Source organism: Choristoneura fumiferana, chromosome Z (assembly GCF_025370935.1).
Source record: "Choristoneura fumiferana chromosome Z, NRCan_CFum_1, whole genome shotgun sequence".
Taxonomy (NCBI): domain Eukaryota; kingdom Metazoa; phylum Arthropoda; class Insecta; order Lepidoptera; family Tortricidae; genus Choristoneura; species Choristoneura fumiferana.
This window is the reverse complement of record NC_133472.1, coordinates 37293063-37320857: the sequence shown is the minus strand read 5'-3', so window position 1 is coordinate 37320857 and position 27795 is coordinate 37293063. Positions and strand designations below refer to the sequence as shown.

General features: G+C 38.0%; 1 protein-coding gene across 1 annotated transcript; it reads left to right on the top strand.

Annotated features, from left to right (window-relative positions):
- Nucleotides 1–21338: 21338 nt before the first annotated feature.
- Nucleotides 21339–27204, top strand: LOC141427940 (uncharacterized). Its single transcript, XM_074087591.1, has 2 exons — nucleotides 21339–21594; nucleotides 27053–27204. Exons 1-2 carry the CDS (start codon nucleotides 21339–21341, stop codon nucleotides 27202–27204), a joined length of 408 nt encoding a protein of 135 aa, XP_073943692.1.
- Nucleotides 27205–27795: the final 591 nt, after the last annotated feature.

The following is a 27795-nucleotide window of genomic DNA, read 5'->3' as shown; positions in this document are numbered from 1 at the left end:
ATGAAATGAAAAACAAATTGGATATGCAAACGTATACCAAAAAGAAGACATAGGCACAGGCAAGTCTCCTTTACCCGTTGACATATATGTGCCTTACGGCATAGATGTCAATGCCCCCCTACCCTTACCCTTCCTGTTCCGAACAAAAAGAAAGAAAAGACAAAAAAAAACCATGCAATTCGCTTCGCCAACAACCAGGCCACGCTTATTCGTTTGTAATCTAACTAAAAGTAAAAATTGCCCAACGTCAATCTGCTTCGGTGATAAAGATATCTAAGATATATAAGAGTTACAGTGACAGTCAAAAATAAATAAAAGTAAATCTGAATATTTTTTTTCTACCTTAGGCTTAGAACTTTTCAGCTGCCCCTCGTAAATATATATTTTTATTTTTTAATTTTATTGATCTATTTTAATTGATTTGGTTGATTATAAGTTTAGAGGGCTCAGGCTTGAAATATCCGTTTTTCTAAAGTGTATTTTTCGCAAAATGTCTGCTTTTCAGAATGTCAACACGCCTTTTGCATAATGTCAGCTTCTCAAAATGTCAGATATTTGAAATTGCCTGCCTCCAAGAATGGCAGTTTTTGTATAATGTTCGCTTTTCAGAAAGTGCTTATTCTCAAAATGTCTGCAACCTCAAAATATCCGCCTTCTTATAACGTTGGCATTCCAGAAAAGTCTTATTCCCAAAATGTCTCCAATCATGGTCTTCAAATTGCATCTAAATCGGTTCAGCGGTTTAGCCGTGAAAGAGTAACAGACAGACAGTCTGAGTTACTTTCGGATTTTTTTAGCATTAATTTTAGTAAAAAACTAAAGTACGAAAATCCCTTCGTTTGGGTACGAAACCGGTTGAGAACGAAAAATATTAAAAAGCAGACATTATGGGAAAACAAACATAACAAGACTATAGCCTATTTAAAAAAGTGAACATAACGGGAAAGCAGAAATTATGTTAATGCTAATATTATAGGAATGTAAACATTATGCATAGGCGACTTCCTGAGATTGTACACATTTTAAATAGCAGACATTTTGAGAATGCTGACAAAATAGAAGTGCTAACATTGTGAAAACGCATACGTTTTGAGACTTGTACATTTTAGGAAAACAGTCATTTTAGGCCTGAGCCGTTTAGAGTTTAAAATTATTAAAAAATATATGTAGAAACTTCTTTGTTTGTGGCTGTTTCACCCGATTGCCTCGGTCTTAGACGAAGATCTCAGTATCGTAATGAGATTCCATACATCATTACAGCACGGGGGGGGGGGGGCCGCGACCACGTGCAGCAGCAGGTCGTCGCGCGCGCAGCGGGCGCAGCTCGTAGGGCAGACATACCTACCTAGTTCTCGTTAATGCAGATCATTCTTAATGTTTCTTGAACACATGATAGAGGATTTAATATATGGATATCGATAAAATATTGTATGCAACTGTACGTAATTAGGCCTTAAAACACTCATGTGACCCTATTATGAAACTCGGCTACGACTCGTTTCATAAACCCACCCTCGTGTTTTAAGGACCCCTATTACGATACAGTTGCATAAAATACTATTATGCCGCCTAGATCTAGCATATACGAACTTTACGAGCATGAGAAGTGAAAATATATTAACAATTTTGTATTAAAGCTGCAATATAAAATAAAAATTAACTTGATTTCTATCGATAAAAAGCGGTGCTCTCTCCGTACAATCTGTCAATAGTCGCACGCAAAATTCCGGGCCCTAGTTATTAGTAGTAGTTTCATTAGCAAAATCTAGTGAAATAACTTGATGTGGTAGACTACGATCGCCGCTTCAAGAAAATATATGTCCGTAGATAAATATCTATTCTCGCCGCCTACGATTCGTCGGATCTTTGTATTTCCTTCATTAATCTAAACCTACTGGAGTGGTCCCACTGTTGTAGGTACTTCGTATATTGCTAGTTGCTTGTAGGCCGTTATAGGCGACAAATAAATCGTAATTACGCTGTTTCAAATATTGTGCTCTTGTAATTTTTTACGGCTCTACGTCCAAAAGTCCAAGTTATAGTTTATACAGATGCTGAAAAAACAAAAACGATTGTCGATCGAGCTGTCAAGCCTAAACCGGAGGCTAATTTTAGGTACTCTGAATCTGAATTCTGTCAGACGGTACTCATAGGATGAGCTATCCCGCGCTATACCCATACAATACAGCTTCTGGACTTAAACTAGATTGTTTACGATCTTAAGACGTTTGTTTAAAATAAAATAATTACTCAACACTTTTACATTTAGAACGTCAGAAGGCAATTGCGGAAGCAATTATGCATTTGCACAGGTATCCCTTCCGTGCGGATCAGATCATAAAAGTAAACAACTGCGCTCCTCGCCGTTAAGCACGGAGGTCTATCATTTATTCGTAAAAAGATAATCCTGATCATCCTCTAGCCCTAATTCCCTCGGCCCGACCCTGATAACTGTATCGCGGGTGCTCTCGTTTTCAAATAAGTAAATTAACGTGGAATTGAATTAAGTTCCGTCCCAAGTTGAGATTAAAGCGATTTAGTGAGATTATCCGAATGTGTTAAACGTAGCCTGTTGGGTTGTAATGGCGGGGCGTGGGTCAGGCCCGTTGTTTAATTATAGATAGTGCATTGGTATTAGGGCCCACAACGCGTGGACGTTTTACTGCTCATATCATAGACATTAAAAGTATATAGGAAAGGTAGCTTATTTGGGGTTGTTATATCCTCATTTAAATATTCGCCAGCGTTAAACAGATGACCCGATCATAACATAAATGCCCCTCTAACGGAGAAGGGTTTGACTACTGATTACGACTTCAAGAAGCGTTTACTACTACCTACTCGTAGCTGTCAACACTTCGAGACAACGTATGTAGGTTCAAATTTCAAGACCCTCCATACTTTTTACTAAATCTTTGATTTCACGGTCAACCACCGTGTTGAGTAGGTAGTCATTTCTTCTCTATATCCTGATCTTCCAATGTATGCCTCGACTTTCTAGATCGCCTGCACCACCATGGAATCTCAGTCAGTAGCGTCTGTCTTTCCCTTTCACCCCCTAATCCTGCAGTCTTGAAGATATTCACGCCATCATGCCGGCAGTATCTCAAAAAAAAAGAACAAATAAAATCACAAATGTATTCTCATTTTCTAAGCTTGCATTCGAATGCCAGCTTCAACACAATGTTGCACCAATGTTGCAAATATGGTTAAGTACAGGGTGTAACATTAATATCGGTCAGTATGGGAAAGTCTAAAACTATAACACATACGAAAATCTTTTCTTAGAAATAATGTCATCGATTTTAGTAACAAGAACAAGTGCATTCATACATATAAAAAAAACTTTTGTTCAGCTCGGGAATCGAACATGGACATTTTGAAAAATAAAACTTACATTATTAAAGAATATGAAATATCTACTTACAACGCATTTTATTCATTCTAGACACCGTGTTTCATAGTAACATTTATTTCTTATGACCTTCACTACCGATGTCCAAATAGAAATAATGTTTATTTTTCATAAGGACCGGGTTCGATTCCCGGACCGAGTACAATTTTACTTAATGTATGAATGCAGTTTTTCTTGTTACTAAAAATCGATGATATGGTTCCTAAGAACAGGTCTTCTTACTTATTCTTTTTTTTTTAAATCTTTGATAATATTTTATTTAATGTCAGATAGCAATACATGTCAAATAACTAAATTAAAATTAAATCAAACTAAATTAAATCTCTTAGGTATTATAGTTTCAGACTTTCCCATACTGATTACAATCTGCTGTTGTCAATTGCATCACCTGCCGAAATCTAGTTTTTACTTTTTTCTGCCGAAAAAGGTTGCCTGGAAGAGATCGCTCTAATCTAAAGTGTTTCTAACCTATGCGATTGTGAAAATAGCTGCAGTGTAAAATAGCATATTGAGAAAAAAGCGAATGAAAATGCTACTAGGAAATAACGATTTTGAGGAGATGATCTAACCAGCCCTTATTCTGTAAAAAAACTGGATTTTTGTGAATGAAACTAAAATAAAAATCATGTTTATTAATTCATTTTCTTGTATTAAAATTAAAAAAAAAATCTTCAATTGGATGTGGTAAAAATAAAAAAACATGCAACTGTATTGATGATCTCCTACTTTTTTGAAGTCTGTTAAAAAAGTCTTCTCGAAGGTGCCCGCCCACGTAGAAGACCGATTTTTGCAGTCACAACCAGCGGCGCGTCCCGGCTCCGCCGTGGCTCCGTGGGTGTGTAAAATGTGAAGTTACCGCCTTTGATTCTATACCTACCTACTATTACTATTATAATTGTTATTTTGAATTTAATTTAATTTATTTGTAGCAATATTTTTTTTTAATGTTGTAAATTTGTTTTTGCCTAGGATTTTTTTACTTTAGTATTTAAGACTCATATAATTCGTATGCCCGAACGGGTACGATGTAGCTGAACATTATTTCAACATTGTAACTACAACTGCAGAGTATATACCTATTTTCGACGAATAAAAATATTGATTGATTGATTGATAGCTGTTGCCCGCAACTCCGTCTGCGTAGAATTCGCGAAGATGGAAACATTGAATTTTCGGATAGACCCAGTTTATTCTGTAACCTATCATTGATACCGTTTGATAGAGCTCGTGAAGCACTTTCAGGATCAGTAACCAGTTTTTAGATATTTTGTATAGTTTAGAAATAACCGAGTAAGATCACTTATCGTTTCGACCCGGTATATTTTCAAACAAAATAACAAATATCGGTGAACTGTACCTAAGTTTAGTTTGTACGGTTGCATCACACAGACCTATAATCTTAATAGCATGTGGTGGGGTGTAGAGTAACACGATACAAACCACAATTTTTTAATTGCACTTTAAATTGTTCAATTGAATGGTTTGGGCAAAGTTTCAGTTCTTTTCTTTTTAAAGGGGCCAGAGCTGGCGTGTCCGCTCGGTAGCTATCGTTAAGGCGCGTAGAGATCAGCGCCGATAATTGAAAAAAACGTTACGACTGCTGAATCTTAACACGATTTAAAACTTCGAAGGCTAAATTAAAAGAACCCAACTGAGGATTGTTTTTTCTTCGATAATCCTTGCGTCTGATTTAGCAGATAACCTTGCTGAGCGAGCGCACACTTTATGTTCTGATTGCAAGTGGTACCTGTGTTTTAATGGCATCGGGCGCAAGTTCATCGTTTAAATCGAAAATAACAGTATTTGATCATTGTATGAATTTAATGCTGTTTGTATTATTTAGTACAAAATTATTTACTATTAAATACAATAGTTCTTGTTTATAATGTTTAAACCTTTTTTTTGCTATAGATTTAGTTTCTCAAACGTACCTACTTGACACACATTCAATATTTTTTATAAACCTTATTAAAGTATTTAGTACTTCGTACGTTTCAGATCTTGTCTGTCTTGTATATTTCGTATTAATTTCTAATATTGTCAAGAAGAATAAAGTTAATCCACGGTGAATTACCCTGAGTTAACTTTATAATTTTTCTACGTAAGGTAGTAGTTTTACGTTTTATTTACGCGTTAATGCATCAGTGCCAGTAGGTAATGCATACATCGCGCCTTTCGCCAGGTGCCGCTGTCCTGTTGACCTGTCATAATTGCAGCCATTTGATCATTTGTGCGTGTGCGTAGGTATACAGCACGAAGGTAAGAAGTTACAGGTTATAGCCGGCAGCGAATGCGACAGAACTGTTCAATTTTAGGAATATAATAAAGCAGTTTCTAATTCAAAACAGTGACTACCTTAATTGCCATTTTCATTACGCGTTATACAATTCACACAATCCGTGCCCATGACTTAATGTCCCGAGTAGCCAAAAAACGGAATAAGCCTGTTATAAAAGCGAGGGAGTACCGGCCCGGACAATAATTCACAAAAATTGTGAGCAGTTAACGTCCTCCGTGGCCTGAGAGCGACATAATCATCCGCAAAACTAAATTTAATGCTAATAGCACTTTTTAAAATAAAACCTCGGCAGGGTTGGGTGCTTAGTGGCATTATTTAAAGTGATTTTAATTATGTTGAGCGCAGATGACAGCGGAGGTCCCTCCTCTTCATTGTACGCGGCGACCGTCGCTCGCTGTTGGCGCCATTGGTGGCTTGTCGTATTTTGAAATACATACGTACTGTGCGGCTTAATGATCTCAGCGCGCAGGTATATGCTTTTCGTATTTGGTTACTGTTTCAGGATTAACCGAAATAAAACATGAACATTTGGAAATGCCACTTTTTCCGTTTCTTAAACGTCGATAGATAAGTGACTATAACAATTCGGAACATCATTGACTAGAGGAGTTCCGCGTTAAGTGAGCTTCATATTGGCTACAAATTTTGACCTACTTAATTGATAGTGTCACTTTGCCTGTTATTGGCGACAGACAACCTTTTTGTAGCCTTTACATTCTTCTTATGTATTTTTTATAGTTTTTATTTTTTAATCTCATTAGTATGTGTTACTTATGTACCTATTTAATAAATATTAACCAATACTATAGGATAAGTGATTTCATTTTCCATCCTTTCATGCCGTAACACCACCATGATCACCATCTCTTTCAGCCTTCATCATAATATCCTCCGCCCGGATTGCTACCACCATCTTGCTCGCTAATCCTGCCGTGAAATAGCAGTGCTGCACTGTTGTGTTTCGGCGTGGAGAGTAAGACAGCCGGTAAAAATTGCAATCCCCCTGGTGTTGCAGGTGTCTATGGGCGGTGGTAATCTCTTACTATCAGGAGACCCACTTGCTCGTTTGCCATCCAGTCCATTTAAAAAAAATATCGTGTGACAAAAAAAAAAAACGATTGCGATTCAGAGTGCGTTAAACAACGTCTCTGGCTTACTTCTTAAGTTCCGGGAAATGCAGCTTTCAACGGGTAAAGGGAGTGGTTAGTACTTAGATATTTAACTTTGATTTAAATTAAATCTTAAATTAGGTAGGTACCTATGATAATTGAATCCGACTTACGATAAATATAACATTCTAGAATATAAGCAAATATCATCACAACTCAGAATAATTTGTATTTATCAAAAAAATGCATGCCTCTTACTAGAGTCAAGCACGCATCCTTTAGTATTTTAATTAGTGTAATTTTAAACAATAATTTCAAACAGTGATGCGATGAACAGATTTTATAATGAAACTTTGATCCAATATAACGGAGCAGGGGGTGACAGTAACGCAACACCGCTAGTAGGCCAGCACCCCGTCTGAGTATGGCGTGCCTCTAAATCCTACGAAGCCAATAAATCACACGAAGTCACACACTGAGGGTTTTCCAATCTTTAATGTGCGCGGTGCCGAGTCGCTATACATGTTTGTGTTGGGTCTGTCATTACAAAAGCGAAGTGATTTGCAAACACGCGGCCATCTCCCCCGCTCGGCTCGGAGCGTTTAATTGATTTAAAACAAATGACGTCATTTCTTGTATTGATTCATTTTGACAAATTCGTTATAGAACTTTTCATAAGAACGAAACAAAATCTATCGCTTCTTAACGGAATTAACAAATAAATAACTAGAAAAAATCGGCCTCAAATTAATTTAGGCTACTTTAGCACTGAAAGTCACTACGGCGGCACTGCACTAAAACTGACATGAATAAAATGTAATAATATTAAAAGCATTTATACCTACTGAGCTGGCAACGTCGCATTTTTGTTAGTTTTTCTCCATTATTCCATAAAAATCTAATGAAAATTAAAAATGTCTGATAGAACACTTCTTAATATATAATTTAATGTGTCTACTCCAATAATTATTCGTTATAGACTTTTATTTCCTTTAAAAACAATTCGTTTTTAAAGAATATAAAAGTCTATCACGAATAATAATTGGAGTAGACACATTAACTTATATATTAAGAAGTGTTCTATTAGACAACATTTTTAATTTTCATTCAATTTTTATGAAATAATCGAGAAAAACTAAAAAAAATGCAACGTTGCCATCTCAGCAGGTATAAACGCTCGTAAGTAGTGTTTACTTGTACCTATTTAATTTTTGTTTGACGTCAGTATTAACGACTAATTTTCTGAAATGAAATCATGCATAGGCTTCTTGGCGCAGGAACAATTTAATCCAGGTTTAGTCGTTAAACCTCGTTGAAGTTTGACAGTCGACATTTTGGCACTAGGTACTAAACTAGCTTATTTTCCAGCAAGGGCCACAGTTATTGACGATTGATACCTTTGAGAGTGTAAGATATAGTACATTGTGTCTTAAGGGCGGTAAATAAGGAATTACGAACGAGAGTCTATTAGAAACCCGAAGTCGAAGACTGAGGGCTTTAATGAGTCGATGTTCGTAATTCTAGTACCGCCCGTGCGACATATATACAATGTTTTTCATCACATTTGCGAGTAAAATTGCATATTTGTAAAAGAAAAACTTGCCGATACCGCTGATTGCGCTCTTGGCAGCGCCAATGCATGCGCAGCATGTGCATGGCGTGCGAGTGCAGCGCGCGCACGGAACAGCAGCACACCATGCAGGAACAAACTCATTTACCGACCTTGGGCTTCATGACATGAAAATTAGTATGGGCAATGACTCCTTTACCGACCACGGGTTTCATGACAAGCACATTAAAGTCGAGGGTTTTATTTGGGAGGTGTCAACCAAGGTAGCCTGCATGTTACGACACTGTTTACGAGCAAGAGTGATAAAAAATATTAAACCGTAGGTCCAAAATAGTCCAGAAACAAAACAAGCAAGCCGCGACACGGCTGTTAGGTCATCACAAACGTCATTTGCGGACTTTTTGAAAGGCAATCCCGACAATGTTTGCCAGTACTGTTTATCAAGGGGATGACCTTAGCTCCGAGCCGTGACGGGCCTGATCCGCCGCCGTTGATAAATCACACGAATGCAAACAAGAGGGTACGTTTGTTCGGTAAGCCCACACCGGTGTCGCAGCTCGGATACATTTTGAAACGTGTCGCTCGCTGCTTATGCTATTTTTGTCGTTACCAACGAAAAAACCTCGGTAAAAATAGTACCAAATCAGATATATCGGGAGGTCTAACGACCATCGACTTTAATTACTGTCAAACTAATTACAACATCATTTCGCCGTATTTAAATATTGCTGTGGGAGATTTATGGATCTGTTCTGAGTTAGCGTAGCGCTGTTGGTCGATGTGATGTATTGGACGAACTATTGACTAAGTAGACTAGACGAAACTTGAATAAACACTTTGTTCATTGCTACCTGCCCGTTCTTGACATGGCCTGAATAATAGAGTTAATAACCGTCATCCATTAGCTGTACCCAGTACTTTCGCAATAGCACAAAAGACGCTGAAATCAAAAAGTATTCTGTAGGTATACCGAATACGTGGTATAGGTACCTATCGCGTTAAAAAGGCAAAGTTAACTGCATACAAAGCGGGAGAGCGCTTTCTTCAATAAACTGATTTTAATGATGCTCTAAATGTTGTTTGGCGGTTTAAAAGGCATTTTTTCGTAGCACGAACGCAGTGCAGAAGCTTAATCGTTAGTTGCTCATTATTTGGGTTGACAATGGAAGGCGGTGCACGGTTAGGCATTAGAAAGGCCGAGCTTTCGCTAATGACATCCCGGCGCGCATTATGCCCGCCGACATTTTTACTGAACAACTCTTTGTTCAAGCGTTCAATTTAAGACTAAGTATTTAAGTACATGTCTTTAAAGTGTGTGTGTGTATTCACGCTGTTTGATTTGATGTTAAATTATCCTTCCTATATATTTGACAGCTTTTTTAAATCGTCGTGGTTTAAACATGGTCCTGTCGACACTTTCAATTCAATTTGAATTAATAAGGCTCAATTGTTGAATATACTCGTATACCGGATGCCGAGGTTTCCAATCCACTTGGTGAGAGGATAATCATCAATATCACAGTCATCTTCATGTACCAACCAAGAATCCTTAAAAGGATCTGGACAGACAAGTATTTATAAACCGTTGGTGTATAGCTCTCGGGACGGCTGCAAAAAACCCTCACGCGCTCATAAAGGTAGCACTTGAGGCATTGAATTGAGCTGCAAGCCTTTAACAACCCCCCGAGATGCTATGTCTTACTCAGCATGGTCTGTGCACTACCTGACATCTCAGTGGCTTCTGCTGAAATTCTCTTGTTTGTAGGTACCGTAATGCCGTGATGCCAAGTAGGTAGTCTTAGTCAGTTGATTAAAGGCAATGTAACTAAATATACATATCTATTTTATGTGTTTTATGTTAGAAGTAGAATAATAGGTATATTTTTCACAACTCTTATTCAGAAAAGTAACTGTTCACTTCTCATAGCCTTACGAGGTGGGAGTAAAGTGAGTACTTTAGTCCCTAGGGAGTAAAAGTAAATATTTTTTTTATTTACTTCGAGTGACCTAGATAAACTCAAACTGCCGGTACTTGCTTAATTTTTGGCATAAATTAAGATTGTGTGTTGACCATTGTCATGACGAAAATGTTACGTTCATCAATCTACGTGGTCTTAGTTCTATGCTTTTTCCGCATAGGTGACGCCATTCTATTTATTCCAGTTTGTGTATGGACCATTTCGCCGATGCGATTTTGTGATATCTGTCTGGTTGGGAAAAAAACTTTGAAATTGTTGCTCTACTCGTACAGCAAATCATATCGAAGTGAAAAAATAGAGTTTTCACCTCGAGACAAAAAGTCAATATAAACCCTCGGATAAATAGGCACCCTCGCCAATGCTCGGATGTCTAACCGCCTCGGGTAGGTATATATTGGCTTATCTTAGTCCCTCGATAAAAAATATACTATTTCCTCCCTGGCAACAGGGATCAGTGCAAATTTTCTGTTCAAGGCTTTTTTAAGTGTTTGTTGCTTGTTTAAATATGGAAATTATGTTCATTAATAATTATGACTAACTCATGCATGATTATGAATGAAGGTGTCTTAAAGTTATTGCGGGATATTTCAGCAGATGATTGGATTAATTTGAGTTCTGGTTAAAAATATATTGCCATACATTGATCGATTTTCTAAGTGTACACTTTGAATCAAAAATTTCAATAAAAACCTTCACAGAAGGTGCTCGGTGAAACTAAACGAATAATCTGAAATATTTCGGAATAATTTGCATACATCTTTACCTGTAAGGCACAGTTATTCTATAAATTTAAATGACTCCTATCGGTCTTATTACTACCTACACTATACTTACTACACTTGTAATTGTTGTTGTTAAATCCTCACGACACATTTTAACGAAATAAGACAGCAATTCTATTCGGATACCTATGAGAAAAATGAACGTAGATATATATACTCGTACCTACATTAAATTTGGCAGCTTGAGTATCAAAAAGGTGGATTTTTTTTAAATATCCACGGGAAAATGAGCTAGCCAATTTTTGTGATTTTTAGGGAGTAGGTATAATATTGAGATCTCGGAAAATGCTTCTTTGGATTACGTTATAAAGCTCAAGCAAGTCTAGCACACTCCACATGGCGCCATCTGTGGACGCCGCGGTGCGATACAGCGTTCGCGTCACACTCACACTATTGCCGCGCCGCTATCTACCCGGTGGGACTTGTTAAATGCAACAAACCCACCAGGCGTCAATATTGACATAAAATCCCATAATTTCGACCGCCGTGCATACAATAGATTTATAAGATAAACACAGAGTAAAATGTCTGTAAATAGGATTGACAACATTTTAATATATGGCCTTATGTTTACTTTGGGTTGAGCTCGCCGCTCTGTTATGCCTACATGCGTTAATGCTGTACCGTGAAATCATTGTTTTTTGTAGATGCTCCGGAGATTAAATATGAATAAAAGGACAAAAAGCTGTGAACACAAAGATTTTTTTTCAGTCGAGTTGACTTAGTAAGCCTGTGGGATTTTAACGTTGCGATGTTATGTTTCACGCTTCGTTGTAATTTTATAGCGTCGCATTTTATAAAATGGAAATGAAATTTTGGTTTGTACGAACTTCCGGTCTCTCGTACATTAGTTTACCAGATCGTTATCGATCTGGTGAATCGAAGATCATTACTAAGTTTTTCTGTAATTCAAAGAATTATGGTTCTTAACATTTAAACTGGCAAGTAAATTTTCGTGCGCATTTCTGCAGATGAATAGAATTATTGTATGGATTAATAGATTTTTAAGTAGGTACACCTGCATATTTACAAATAAGTTCACAGTGACAGGGGTTGTGTCAAAGTAATATTGATGATTGGTTAGTACGCCGCGCTTACCAGCAGTAAGTAGTGTACCTACACAGATAATGTCAATGATGAAACCCGTTCAAAGAGCATTTGAAAAGGAGTTTGAGGTTTTAAAGGAGGAAGCGTCCGTGATTGAATCTAAACAGATTTCTGAATTTAAAACGGTAAGTGGACCACCAGGATGTCACTGCCAGATTATTGGTGATCAATCCAACCACTGGAAGTGGGTCAAATTTAACTTGCAAGATTTGACCCAAATAAACAAACAGGGCAAGTTAAATAAAAGCCTGTAAAAAAATTGTCGAGGTGAGGTCTAACCGCTCACAGGAGCTTCAATAATTGATTCTTAGTAATATTTAGAACTTGTACTTTAAATATTTCTTAGTTTTCCGAATCTAAGGCTGTTGAATGAACATCTGCTTTTAAATTTAAGGTAGCTTTTACAAGTATTTATTTCACTTCACCTCGTAAATATGCTTATACTCAGCGGCACAAAATTTGGCCCACCCTTCATACAAAATTACCGATTCTGCATACATTTGTGGGCCAGATTTTTTGCCGCTCAGTACATATATTAGTTTGCTCCAAGACTTGGAATTAAATTTTTGTCACAATGATATGGCAATACAAATACTCTTTGCTTGTTTTCAATAAGTAATAATGTGTCAAAGTTTGGAATTACTAGGATTTGAAGCTTCCGATTCCGGTTATCTTGTATTTTCTTAGTCGCTTAGATTTTGTTAATAGCCTATGTCATACAGACAATAATTTACGTTGTGAAAGACTAATAATAAGTACCTATACCATATTTGTTAATTCAAGACCAGTTCTATCATTTAATAAACTTCAATTTTGATCGGTCGGTGGTCGGATTGACTTGGTATACAAAAGACTGATGAATTAAAATTTTCGCAAAAACTTATTTTTACGAAATTTTAGTGTGGACTAGGCACTTTCATACTTAAATAATAAAAATTTGACATTGTCATTATTTATTAAGTAGTTTATCTATTTACGATGCAGCATCAGTTAGTTTTCTTTTATCAAACAGCTGGAAAACGAGCGGGCGGGTCACCTGATGGTAAGTGATCAGTTTTCATGTAGAGTTGCTCGTTTTTCCCAAAAATGATTAAACCCTTTGCACAGTACATATTATTATAGCAACCACATAAATGTACACAAATATTCGACCTTACTAAGTATACAATATGGTACAAAATCACTTGAATTCGTTAAAAACATTACTCGTTTTTAAATTAATCCCTCATAGGTAAACAACATAAAACTATGATTTATTTTGTGGTAGCACATCTAAATTCGCGGGGCCTGGAAAAGGGTTAATTACTTATATGAATGTTAAAATTTATCAGCAAATATTGGCTCTACCCAAAAACTTGACCATTTTTGATATACTCTGCGTGGCATCATTAGGTCAATGGGCCGATAGACTGGGTTTTCTGGTTTTCTTTCTATGGTAACAATAGAGAACACTTAAACACTTTTATATTTTTTGAGACAGTGGTCCACCAAATTCACTTTTTCATGTAAGCCTGTGATCAATAATCTCATTTACCTACCCTGCAAATTGTGTAAGTACTTAGTGTTTCTAAAGAATTTACGCTCCGGTTTTATAAAAACGAACCCTTAAAACAACAATGCTGTGATCTAATTTGTGATAGAGATATCTATTTTAGCTTCGTCATTTAAGCTGTCACCGATTCACATAAAGGATGTAGGTGTAAAGAGATGACATTCAAGAGGCTCAATATTAACTTGGTTATTGTGAAAGGGTACACCTGAACAAACTCGGCCATCTCCGCGCCGTCAAAGAACGGATTTTAACAGTTTGGTGTTTACGGATTACGCTATTGACAAACAGTTCAAAGCAGGTAATTTTGTATAGCGCATTTATGCTATTTAACCTAATCCGACCGGATGTACGAAAGGTTTATTATTTCGCATTAATGGCATGACATGGCGATATGGTTTTGTAACATATTATAATTCCTTCGTTCATAAGTATTACGTTATTGGTTAATTATTTAATTGAATTAAATTTGCTCCACCATATCGCTCTTGCAAAAACCAAATCGGAAAAACGTAGGTACCTAAGTACTTACCTGCTTAGATGAGAGGTCCTAATAACAGAGGTCGTGGATTAAATATAGAGCACAGGCTGAGGATGGAGCTTCGATGGAACAAACGGTCGATCGAATGTCTGCGATGTTATTTTTTACTTTTGAACTTAGATATATATATGTCGGCGGCCGATCGTAAAATCCGCCAGATCACGAAATTCCTTATATATAGCAAAATACCAATCATTGTTACATCTTCGTTAGCCAGTCCCTCACAATACACCCGAAAGATAAACTGGCAAGTTAACCTAGCCTACACAGGCCATAGGTTTTAGAGTATCACAGTCCATGGTACGGCATTCGACTGACTGCCTATAAAGCGGTTGTTTGTTCTCTCGCCTTCTACTATTTGTTCAAAGTTGACCCGACACCACCTAGTCCCCGTTTCATGAAAACGGGACTGTTTTGTAAATGATCCCACATTTAGTGACTTCCTTTCGCTACATCTACCGTTACAGAAACAATAGCTTTGGTCTATGGTCTATTGATGACATCATTAGGTGACCAAGAAAACTAGTTTTAAATACATAATAATGTCATCACACCAACTCCCTGTTTCACCATCCATTGATTAAATTTATTTGACAGATAAATGTGATGCCGTCTCTGTTTTTTTTGTTCGAATAGACGGAGACGGCATCACATTTATCAATCAAATAAAATTAATCAATGGGTGGTGAAGCAGCCTCAGACAAACACCTACCACAGCATTTCGTAGGTACCAGTAACATACTAAAGGCACTTACTATATTTTATCTTTCACTTGCGTAAAAGTACCAAATAAATATTTTTTGAACGATGTAGTTTATTTACTTTGTATTCGTAGACAATTAAAAAAAACCCTTTCTGTTCACTGCATTTCCAACAACTTATTAAAAAGTAACGGCTACGTAATAAATTCGTTGCCAAACTAACAAACCCCCGACAAATAATTCGGGTTCAATGGGGTCGCCTATATTATAATATCCCTATAATGTACATTGAATTTCTCATGTTCGCAAGGAGGCCTACACGAGTGTTTATATTAACATACCAAGTTTAGGTGCGACGGAGAAATGAACCACCCTTTTAGGTAGTGTTATTAGTATAAGCAAAAGACATAACTTCCCCCTCTTACAGACGTGTTGTGCATACAATGGAGTCTGCATTGATTTTGAGTTTAATATCACCCCTTTTGCCCCCGTCGTGCATTGTTGAACGACGACTGTGTACAAACAGAGAGACATGAATTATCATGCTTGAATCCTTTTCATCGAGAAACAGCCGTTAATCAGCGGTTATTTAACTGCGCGTAATGTTAAAGCAAAAAAAAGAAATATATTTTTTTATAAAACATTTTGTAGAAAGTAGTAATACTTAATGTAGGTTTAAATTGTATGACGTGTTCGTATTTGTTTCTTGCGATATGATATTTAAACTAAAGCAGCGATTGCGGCGGTTGTCGGACAGAATTTTCCTCGTTATCGCTCGCAGCAAAACGGAAGCCGCTCTCGTCTACAACATATACAAAAAATCTCACTCGTCTCATGTAAATACGGTACGCGACAAAGCCTGAATTCGTGCAAGGCGTTGAAACCTATTCAATACGACAGCCGTATGCGAAAATTCGGGATACATTGAGTCAGCTATTTCACTCGTTCGCAACACGCGTAAACGGGACAAGGGCATGGTTTTCGATAATACTTGTGAATAGGATAGGTACAGAACCGTCAGCATCCACTTACATATGTCGGCGCGTGGGGTAGTCACACTGGGCGTACATGTGTACGTTAGTACTCCCTCTTTCCTTATCGTAAGGTTGTGGCAGTCTAGTTGGAGTAGCCTGTAAATGAAATCATTGGCATCTTCGACATTTATTCAATAACCTAAGACGAGTGTAGGTAATTTGTAAATACGAAACTTTATAGAATAAAGACCAATTATACACAGATAGGACTGGGCCACACAAGCTACGTGTCACAACTTCTTCTTAGTCGCTAGACTCTTTACGGTGGTCGTGGTCGGCGGTTGAGGACCACTAGCAAACTTTTCCCCCGATCTCCTTTGCCTTCCACACGCAATGCTGGAGACTCCAGCCTGGAGTCCGGAGTTCGTAATTGGCAATTGAAAACGCTGCTTCCTGCTCTCACGTCACGTCCCTTAGTCACCTTTAATGACACCCATGGAAAGATAATATCCTTCCGTCTTATTCTAAAACTGGTCTCGGCACGGACTATCATGATACTCAACGTGGATTGCCGAATTGTTCCTGATTCATCGTGTTCCTGCTTCGTAGGATTCCTGTTTTGTCGGATTCCTGATTAGTCGTATTTTAGATTGTGTAAATAGGCTCTGTATATTGATTAAATTTGTATGTGTATATCATCATTTTTACTGACGTGTCCTTATTTGAAATTGTTGGTATTGTAAATTTTTCGTTTTAAATATTGAATACAAAAGTGTAGTCACGCTAATTGCATAGTTTCATTTGATATTGAAAATACGACGAATCAGGAATCCGACGAAACGGGGTTACGACGAATCAGGAATAATTCATACCTACCAATTAGTTCCTTACGTCCGTCGGCCTGGTTCAGGTTTTAGCATAGAGGTTATTTATACGTTTCAACTAAAAAGTTCGGCCTAAAATAATATTTTTACGAAGAAAATTTATTGTATTTTAACCAAGTTCTACTTATGTACCTACAAAAATATTTATTTGAATAATTAATGATACTTAATAGATTAATAATTTTTAAATTGATGAAAAATCAAAAGCCGTTTATTTCGTTAATTTATGAATATATTTCACACGTAAACACAAGCAGAAACATGGATGCACAGAAAAACCAGAAAAATAGACCAGCGCTGGGAATCGAACCCAGGTCCTCAGGAATCCGTGCTGCGTGCTATTCCCCTACACTACCACTGGACAGTCTAGACACGAATTTCTCCTATGCACCAACATTTCAACTTGCTTTCTTTTCATTAGTCACTTAAGCAGCGACACTAACGCCATCTATGTTTTTAGTTCTCATCGAGATACATCAAACACTTCCCTTGGAACTATCCGCCCGCCAGGAACAAGAGATGTCGCTATTAAGCAATCAAATTAAGATTACTTTATGGAGTCTTTTTGTATTTTTTGTTTCACCTCCAAATTTTTGTTACTTTTAAGGTCATCCCGTGAAATCTATATATAATATATAGATGTAATAATTGCTATTCGCAAATTAAGATAACTTTTTGGCCTCTTTTTGTATTTTTTAAATCTATATATTATAAGATAAGCAATTATTACAAAAAATAATATAAAGTAAGTTTTTAAACAAATATTTTATGTATTTCCTACTATATTTTTTAACTTATTTGGCTGTGCGTCTACCTTGTCCGTTTTTAAACGAAATATTTTTATATTAAGCGTGGCACTATAAGCCCACTATAATTATAAACATTAAAAAAAACGATATTGTATTTTTTTAGAAAATAGTGTCTTTTGGCTTATACATACATATATAATTTTATACATATATTTACCTACTCACAATTGTGGTGAAGAAATTTTTATTTTACCGGGTTTCCAATAGACGCTCGTTCGTAATTCCTTATTCACCGGCATTAAGACACAATGTAGGTACTATTAATTACATATTTCGCAATCCACATGCTAAGCTAAAACATCTAAATTATTATACATAGGTAATTTAGTAGGTACCTCTATGGCATAGAGTCTATACCAAACACCAAAAGTAAAAAAATGTGAAGGAAATGTGTTTAAATGATAATTGTAACAGATAACTCGCGTCTTTAATCGAGGTTAGCTCGACATGTTTCGGGCTAATTCGAAGCCCTTCTTCCTAGGAGCAACGCGACACGTCGGCTGCTGCAACACACGCCACCGCTCTGCTCGGAAGTCGAGCTAAACTCGATTTAAGACGTGAGTTATCCGGTACAATATCATTATTTTAATTATTTTAATTAAGTCTCACGGTAGTTTCATGATTGCATTTATTGCACGTCAACAATAGCAGTGTAAAAATACTATATTACCTAAATGAAGTGGCGAAGCACTGACGATGGCTCTTATTTCCTGAATGTTTAGTCTGTCTACTACGCTCAATTCTCTGGATGTAATTCCCCGAATACTCAATCGTGTTAGCTCATGCATGGTGTACTCATAGGTATTATAAACAATAGACAGTGTTGTGTATGTTGTGTAACAATATGTCCTCTATGTACGTTTTTTTTGCCTTTATGCGAAAGTGCTTATATTGCTAAGCGTACCTAATTGTTTGGGTTAGATATCCGTCTAAGCCCTCTTCGAGCGTTCACCATTACTGATTCTCGGCTCATTGAACCCGAATTGGGCACGGCTTTATGAAATCCCTTTTTCCCCCTTTTTCATTTTTACGAGTGTTGCTTTGCCGCTATAGGACTTAATTAACATTAAAAAAATCTAAGTACACTTAACATAAGTAGGACTCAAGACGAAATAGGTATAGATATGTTATGCAATTTATGACTGTGGAAGCATTCTACACTTCCACTGAACGTAGATATAGTTAGTGTTTAGTATTGTAACTAAGGGACCCCATACATCCCTGTATTTTTATTATTATTATTTTTTGTATTTTTTTTCTTTAATTGTATAATATAGTTTTGAAGTATTTTATTTGTAATTATATTATTATGAAAAAATGACTTTCTGCCAAGTTTCTTGCGGCGCATTCTTTTTAGCAATGATGGTCTTTCCGAAAGCGCTGGTAGTTTAAAAAAATGACGTGTAAAAGCGCCCATTGCGGCCTATTTACTGAATAAATCATTTGAAATTTGAAGTTTTTTGAAATTTGAAATTGGAAACTCGATATTTATTGAATCAGGCGTTACTTAGCGGTCTCGTTAAAGTCTCGTTCTGAAAAGAACGGCCAACCGGCCAATGCATTGTCACCGATACACAAACGCAGTCTAATCGAGATCAAGCCCCGAATTAGCTGTCTTATAGAGACGAAACGCAGATCGCCCAGGTAGTATTTATACCTAGAAACGCGGTAGCGTGTCAAGCCAAGTTCAAGCTAACAGAACTGGCGAGCAGCACCGTGTGTAATTTTACCCGAACCTTTCGGAGCCACTTTTGACCCCCTCATATCTAAAACACTATTTCACATACACGTGTTAAATTTGGCTCATTTATTGAGACTTGTGAGATACATAGGTACATACGTGCTGCAAATTTCATAAACACTCCTCAAATGGTTATTTTGATATTAACATCCAAAAATCGACATGTTTATCACTGATTCACCTATAGATCAAAATTCTAACCCAGTTCCAGATGACCTAGAAAGTTCAAATTTGGCATCCAGATAGGTAGTTGGGTGAATATAAAGGAATAAATCATAACTTATAACTTAGGATAATAATATTGAAGCCTAAGGTCGGACTTGGCTAGTTTTCATGGGTGCCCCTTGAAATGTCGACAAACTATTTATCGAATTTCATTTCATTGAAAACAATTAATAGAATATTCAATACTAATATTTTCTCTTGGAGTGATTTCACTTCATCGACTATTTATTAGTATTTATTAAATATTAAAAAAAAATATTAGAACAACAGTACAAGGATTATTATTAGCTTAAAAATACATTTCATCAACTATTCATGAAATAGAACAACTAAATATCGCTGTTTATTTCTTAGACGTATTATTATAAAACACCAGAAATAAATAGAAAGAGAAAATAGGTTAGGTTAGAACTACGACCTCAAAAAAAATCGCTACCAGAACAGTAGGTCCTTGTCGTGGTGGGGGGGCTTGAGCCCTTGAACTTCAGGCCTCAAAGCTCGAAGAGAAAGGGCGACCAAGAGCGGCCAGCCCCGGCTGCGCCCACTATGGCCCTGGCTGGGAAGGCGCGCCCTAGTGAAAGGGCGCGCCACAAACTGCTCCCGGTCTCCCCTGCAGCAGGGGACTATAGGGATGCAGCGGCGGTGGATCGGCTTCCGGTACACTATGCCCTCATTTGAGAGCGAACCGGGCAGCAGCGCACCAGACTGCGGGGGAACTCACCCCTTAACAGCAAAGAGGAGCTCTACTCCCCAATTAAACAAGGATGAAGAAACTATGATGGAAGTTACAAATTGGATTTCAAGGGCGACATCCCTGCGCCTGGGAGCTCTGACTCCCACCCGACGACACAACGCGAGAATAACGGAACGAACCCACAAAAAAAAGACGACCAGGCTAACGAACAAAAGGAAAAAAGAGGAAAGGGGGCTATCGCGCGCTATGGCGCGGGACAGTGATGGACGCTTCACGCGCCGAACAGCAGTGGAGTGTGGAGCCCATGAGCGGGAGGGGAGGCCGGAAGATGCCGTCACTCCGAAAACTGCGGCTCCGAGCACAACGGCAGCTGAAAACTGCTCTGAGAGCGGGAGGGTTGGCCCCCAGATCGAGCTATCTCTGGAGGGTGGCGATGCCGAGGGCGAGGCGCTTTAAGCCCAAGACCAGCGTCTACTGGTGGTCGCAAGACCTATCACACGATGCCGCCGGCGTAGGACCAGGTTACCTGGGGAAGAGGAGCGCCTCTTGGCCAACCTCCGCACGGCCAAGCAGGCGCTCTCGGCCAAGGATTCCGCCTATGAGGGATTCTTGGCCACCCTGGATGCGTACCCGTGGGGGCGGCCGTATCGCATGGTGCGAGCTAAACTAAAGACGGACCCCCCCCCACGGAGGACTTCGAGCCGGCTTTGCTCAGCACTGTCTTCGAGGGCCTGTTCCCGGACAGCCCTCCCTTCGACCCGCACACATGACGGAGCCCAGAGCGGAGCCGGCGGTGGCCCGAGACGTTCCCCCAGTGACGCAGGAGGAGATGTTCCGCGCTATTCGACGAGCTTCTAACGGTAAGGCGGTTCTCGAAATGTTGAAAGAAGGGAAGATTGGTCCTGCTCCAGAAGGAGGGTCGACCAGCTGACTCCCTCTCCGGCCACAGGCCGTTAGTAATGCTGGATGAGGTGGGAAAGCTACTCGAAAGAGTTATAGCTTCCAGTATCAACCAGCACTTAGCGGACGTAGGACCTAACCTCTCGAAGGGCCAATTCGGGTTCCGGGTGGGGCGCTCCACCTTGGACGCACTATCCGCCCTGAAAGGGTTCTCCGCAGAGGCAGCCGAGAGAGGCCAGGGGGCGATGGCGGCTGAGAAATTGGGCGACTGTCGAGCGCGCGCTCCTCCGCGGCTGCCTTTGCTGGGTCCTATTTGTCAGGCGCGAAAACACTTCCGGCGAATTTATAAACAATATTTATAAATTTAGTATAATAATAATAATATAATGGCATAGAATCTGACTGGTTTCTCTAGACACAGACATTAGTCAATTTTAAGATAACTTTCGTACTAAAATTATTTGCCGGTAGGTAATTAATCTAAAATAAAAATCCCCAAAAAAAATGGATACAACATTTTTTGGGGGGGACACAGAAATTAGAGAAGAACATCGTGAAAAAACCCCTGATAGTAAAAAAAATGGAAACAACATTTTTTGGGGGGACACAGAAATTAGAGAAGAACATCGTGAATAGAAGTGTGTTAACAAAAATAAAATTAATTGGCTAAAAAATTCAGAAGATACTTTTGAAAAAAGAAAAACTGTACTCATTATTTATCAAAACTACAGAAGGGACAGAAGAGATAAATATTAAAAAAATGAATAAGGGCAAAGTCTTTTCAATAAACCAAAATTTGTTGATTCCGCTATATCCCCTATATAATGGAAAAGCAATAGCCCGAGTAAAATTTGATGATCTAAGAGCAAAACGACTAGTTCGTGAAAAGACTATTTCGTTAATAGACAACATCTCAATAAGACGAGGTAGCAAAACCGTATCATTATTTTTTTATTCACCGTATTTATACCGTATCATTATTTTTTTATTCACCGTATTTATTATTATTATTATTGTTTTTTTCTTCAGCTTTTTTAAAGTTAGAATGTCCAAATTTGGAATATAGAAAGACAAAAAAAAGTTGATGTTCACATTTTATTTATTTATTTTTTAACGCCTAATAGTAAGAGATAAAAACGTTTTAATTTTTAAATTGATCAATGTAACCCCAGTTTACGGTAGGCGTTTTTGAGTCCATTCTTTGGTCACACGTTGTCGAGCGTTGAACATATATATTGTTGCTGCAATTTTTACTAAGAAAAGTCACCAGTGCGCCAGTGCCCAGTTTCTTCAATACAGTACTTAATACCACTATTTCGGCCTCAACTTTTGGAAGCGGAGCTGGTTTGCACTACAAGCCAATATCACTATTGTTCGTGTTGTTTTTTCATCGTTGCCGATTTTTCATCGGGTAGTTTTTATTTCAAAGTTGGCTAGGGCTGAATTATTTAGGCGTTATTCTTTGTCGTGGGCTAATTGGAAGTTTCTTTTCAGTCCGAGCTTTACCCCGACTTTTACTCCGAATTACTTATGTCGCACCCGATATAAGCGTCGATAATCCGGTTTTTCCTTCCCGGAGGACAAGAGTACGCGGTATCCACTGCTCTGTGGGTTCTTAGCTGAAATCCAGGTTCCGGGCAAATGAAGAGAAAAACTGAGGATACCGTTGTGGTTCGATTTACTTAATGAAGTGTTAAATTTATTCCGTTTGTTCCTAGTTTATTCCATTTTAATTCTCTTAGTTAATACTTAAGGTGCCTACAAACTCCCATAGTGGGACTGTATTTTTTTTCCCCAAGTTGTAGGCTAGTTACTAATACTAATAGTTCTCATGATCATGAAAATTTAGGTAAGTACTAGTTTTATCATTCTAAAAAGACTTGATGGGATTAACTTTCGTGTTTTGTGCAGTACTGTTTGAGTACCTTTTTGTATTGTTACATATGTGTTTTACAAAATTCCAAACTAGGCTTGCCACAAGCGTTCTTATGTACTTTTAGGTACCAATTCGACCTGAATAACTATTTACTTTTAACCTTCTAAATCCCTAATGCTTTTTCTATGCTGCAAAGATCCCTGACATCTTCATGCGCAACGTGTGTTCTGTGTTTATAATATTTTTAGAGTTCCGGAGCCAAACTGGCAAAAACGGAACCCTTATAGTTTCGCCATGTTTGTCTGTCTGCCGTCCGTCCGCGGCTTTGCTCAGGGACTATCAATGCTAGAAAGCTGTAATTTTGCACGAATATGTATGTAAACTATGCCGACAAAATGGTACAATAAAAAATAAAAAATTTTTTTTTTAGTATATCTCCCATAGACGTAAAGTGGGGGTGTTTTTTTTCTCATCCAACCTTGTAGTGTGGGGTATTGTTGAATAGGTCTAGGGGGTTGCTAAACCGATTTTTCTATTCAGTGATTTGTTTGCAAAATATTCAACTTTAAAGTGCAAACTTTCATTAAAATCGAGCGTCCCCCCCCCCCTCTAAAATCTAAACCGGTGGATGGAAATTTTTGAAAAAATCAGAATGGTGGTAAATATATCAAACTTTTAAGGAAAACTATAACGGCTAAGTTTGCTTGAGAATCATTAGTACCTAGTTTAAGAGTAAATAGCAACTTGGAAGATTCCGTATAAAATACGAAATCCTTAGAAAAATATTACTTATTTTTTTTGTAATGGCTACGGAACCCTGTTTTGGGCGTGTCCGACACGCTCTTGGCCGGTTTTTTTACATATCTCCCGGTGTTATGGTCCTTTTTGTTTTATATACTGTGAGTTTGTTTTTCTCGTCGTACGGTTTTTATTTTAATGTTCGTTAAATTTTATTTCAATGAAAATTCTACGTTGTTTAATTTATGTCAGCATGCCTAGGGGTCTACGAGCACCTTAAGTGTCCTTAGACCACTAGTTATGTTACAGTACACTGAAACACAGTTTAACGCCGAAACATGGACGGGACAACGTAACGACAGTATACAGAGAAGACCAACCAACAAAATAATATGAAGCTGCCTAAGCTTTCGCTTCCACATTTCAAAGGAGATGTGATACGGTGGAACGAATTTTGGGACCGATTTAAAAGCAGTGTACATGATGGAGAAAATATTCCTCAGGCGGATGAGATGTCGTATTTGTTAGGATGTTTAGTTTAGAGAGAAAGGCCCTGAGCACTGTCGAAGGGTTAAGCGGTTACACATGCCAACTACGGTATCGCAGTAGCGGCTCTTAAAAACCAGTACGGTAAGAAACAATTGGTAATCGACGCTCACTGTGAACAATAAAATAGTGACAGCCATGGAACTGTCCAAAGAAACACATCCTGTCCTAAACGCACAGCCCCAGATTAGCATGGAAGTTTTGAAAATACATAGCGAATATTAGCGAAAAGGTGTCTCAACTGCCATCAAATGAGACCAAAACTAGAATAGAATGTGTCAACTGATTAGTATGAGAATTTAGAAATCACTTCAACTCTCATACGTTTGTACTTAGGTAAATGTCCATCAATGATGTACATTTGCAATTTATGTCTTGTCATTATGTCTTAGTTAACACTCAGGCCGGAGACAGTGTTTATGTAGAATGACATTTATACCTGTCTTACAATATACTAGAATCATAATTGATATCATGTTTCAGGTTTCAGTAATTTTTTTTTTATCAACAATATACTCTATTCTTTCATTAATTACTAAGTTTTATATGATTTACATTGAATTTCTTTAAAAAGATTTCGTTTTGGCAGACTATTGTAATTATAACGAAAAGGAACGAATTTTAATATTCGCTTCGGTGGAAGCGAAAGAAATAATCGAGTCAGGGAAAATATTTTTTTGTGACGGGACATTTAATAACCCTCCTTCTTTGCAGTCGGGTAAAAAACGTCCCAAGCCATTTACACAGTTGTATGTGACCTTTTGCCACTTAGGAAGCACCGAGGACAAAAACTTTGTCATCCCGGTTGTTTATTGTACTCTTGGTTAATAAACACATCTGACTATGAACAATCGTTTATCGGTGCCGTAGAAAGTCTTAATTTAAAAAAGAACAATAGGTACATACAAGTAGTAAAATTATATCTCTGTGCATTAGCACCGTCCTGCTCCTGCCTTTGCTATCAGTAATACGAAATGATGAAGGCCCCATCCATAGTTTCAGAAAATGATATTGATATAGGTAATAGAAATATGCAAAACTTTCTATGTTAAAAGTTTTTGAATACCCAAGAAAACACTGGTGTTGTTTTGGTCAGAGGCATCGTACTAATAAAGGCCTGCATTGCACCATTGATGGTGCTAGTCAATGGTGAATATGGAAATGAGGGGACATGGCCGTTGTTAGTACTTACTTACTCAAACGTTCCAAAGTTAGTAATAGTACCTAACGATGATTGCTACAATATTTTCAACGCCACACGTGATATGGATGCCCACAAAAGGCAATTTTAGCGAAATTACTCATTTGGTTACATCGACAAGATCCAAGTCTTAGCTGTTCATAAGCTGTCACTATTTTTATGGGGATTATTTCAATCGACACTTGGCACGTTTTTACAGAATATTTTTGTTGGGATTTTTAATTTTATAAGCGTTCTAAAAAGCTGGAACATATGTTAATACGAATTATGAAATGATTGCACTACGCAGAATTTTAAGTGCATTATGAACCGTGCGTGCGATTGTAGGACACGGTGCATGACGAATGGCGCGACGATGTTGGTGACACATTTCACTGCTGCTAGGGGGGACTTTTTAATATTTTGTAGTAGGTATGTCTCTTAATTGCCCCAACAACACTGTTACGAGGTTTAAAGATGAAAAGCGACCTTGCCGTCGCTGATTCTTTAATTATAACAGAGAAAGGAAAGGGTGAAACGAAAGGGCGACACAGCGCGAAATTAATGCAACGGCACATTTGTCTTTTTGAATTAACACGCTGCTCTGTTAGATTCAATTTAAGTGTCACAGTCAAACTTATTGTTGTAAATAAGCGCATTTTATATTTTATACACGTATTTTATGAAGACTACCTTCACCTTTATAGTATATACGGTATTAAAAACGACACAACACGGACAAATTAAGCCCGCTACAAAGGAGACATCCCGTCCGAGGGTTAAACAAATGTTTGAACAGTCAATCAAGTTTGCTGGCGGCTAATGGAAAAAGATAATGCAGTGATCGCGTACATTGAAGTCAGTGTGTACCTTTAATGTGGTATGATTAAACATGAACCGAGGAGTTTATCAAATTTTGGCACGCGTTTGCACGGGTGTGGGGCGAGGTGTTTGCCGACCGCGCATGCACCCACTGCTCTCAGATAGAGCCGTCAACGTGTCAAGCTTGCGACAGCACTGACTGATTGCTCGTTGCTCGATAAACATGAACAGTAAAAAATATATACCGTGTTTATAGCGACCAAGTTTCAAATAATCGTGTTACTTTGGCTTAGTTTAAATGCGGCAAATCCGTAGGTACACTAAACCGGCCAAGTGAGAGTCGGACTCGCGCACCGCGGTATACGTACTATCAAGGGCTAAAATAAACCACAAAGTAGAAAACAAATTTGATTTACCAAATTCATAGGTAGGTAGATAACAGGGTCAAATTCTGAAAACTGGAAGGAGTATCTCAAGATTTGGTGAAACAAGCCTGCATCTTAGAAATTCCATAGCACAACTAACTATGAAACTCAATAATGAATTCATCCCATGGAGTCAAATACAAGCACTAATGTCAAGCCGTCTTGTAGCCTTATACAAATTCCCAGGTGTAAGACCCATTGGGATTGGTGAATGCTTGCGAAGAATTTTATCAAAATACATGATTCTTGCTACCGGTTCTGAGGTAACAGAAGCTGCGGGCAATCACAACTCTGTAGCGGCCTCAGTAGCGGCATTGAAGGTGCAATACACGGTATGAATGGCCTCTATCAAAATTAATGTCTTCCTGGTTGGTTGGTTGGTAAACTGGGGGATGCTCCTTGTTGACGCAAACAATGCATTCAATGCGGTTAATAGACAACTGGCTCTCTGGCAAGCGAGAATATATTCGTCACACTGTGCTCGTTTTTTGTATAATGGGCACGCGGAACTAGTTATTCGCGATTCCGATATAAGACTTTACAGCAAAGAAGGAGTACCTCAGGGAGACCCATTCACTGAATTTCATTGATTTATTTACGAATGCTACTTTGTTACTACATGTCACACGGAAATTTAAATAAAAACATCATCTTGTGTGCAAGATTACGTCATTTTTACGTCATCCGCACTTTTTGTCCGACCCCTGGACATTACCCATTATAAAAAAATGAAAGAAGAACAAAATACTATTCAATCTTGGTATGCAGATGATTCCTCAGCCCAAGGTAATTTCAAATGCTTAAGAAACTGGTGGGATAAAATAAACGTTATAGGATCATCTTTTGGATACTTCCCGCAAGCCAAGAAAACATTGCTAATTGTATCAGAAACAGACAAACAAACCGCTCAACAGATCTTCAAGGGCACC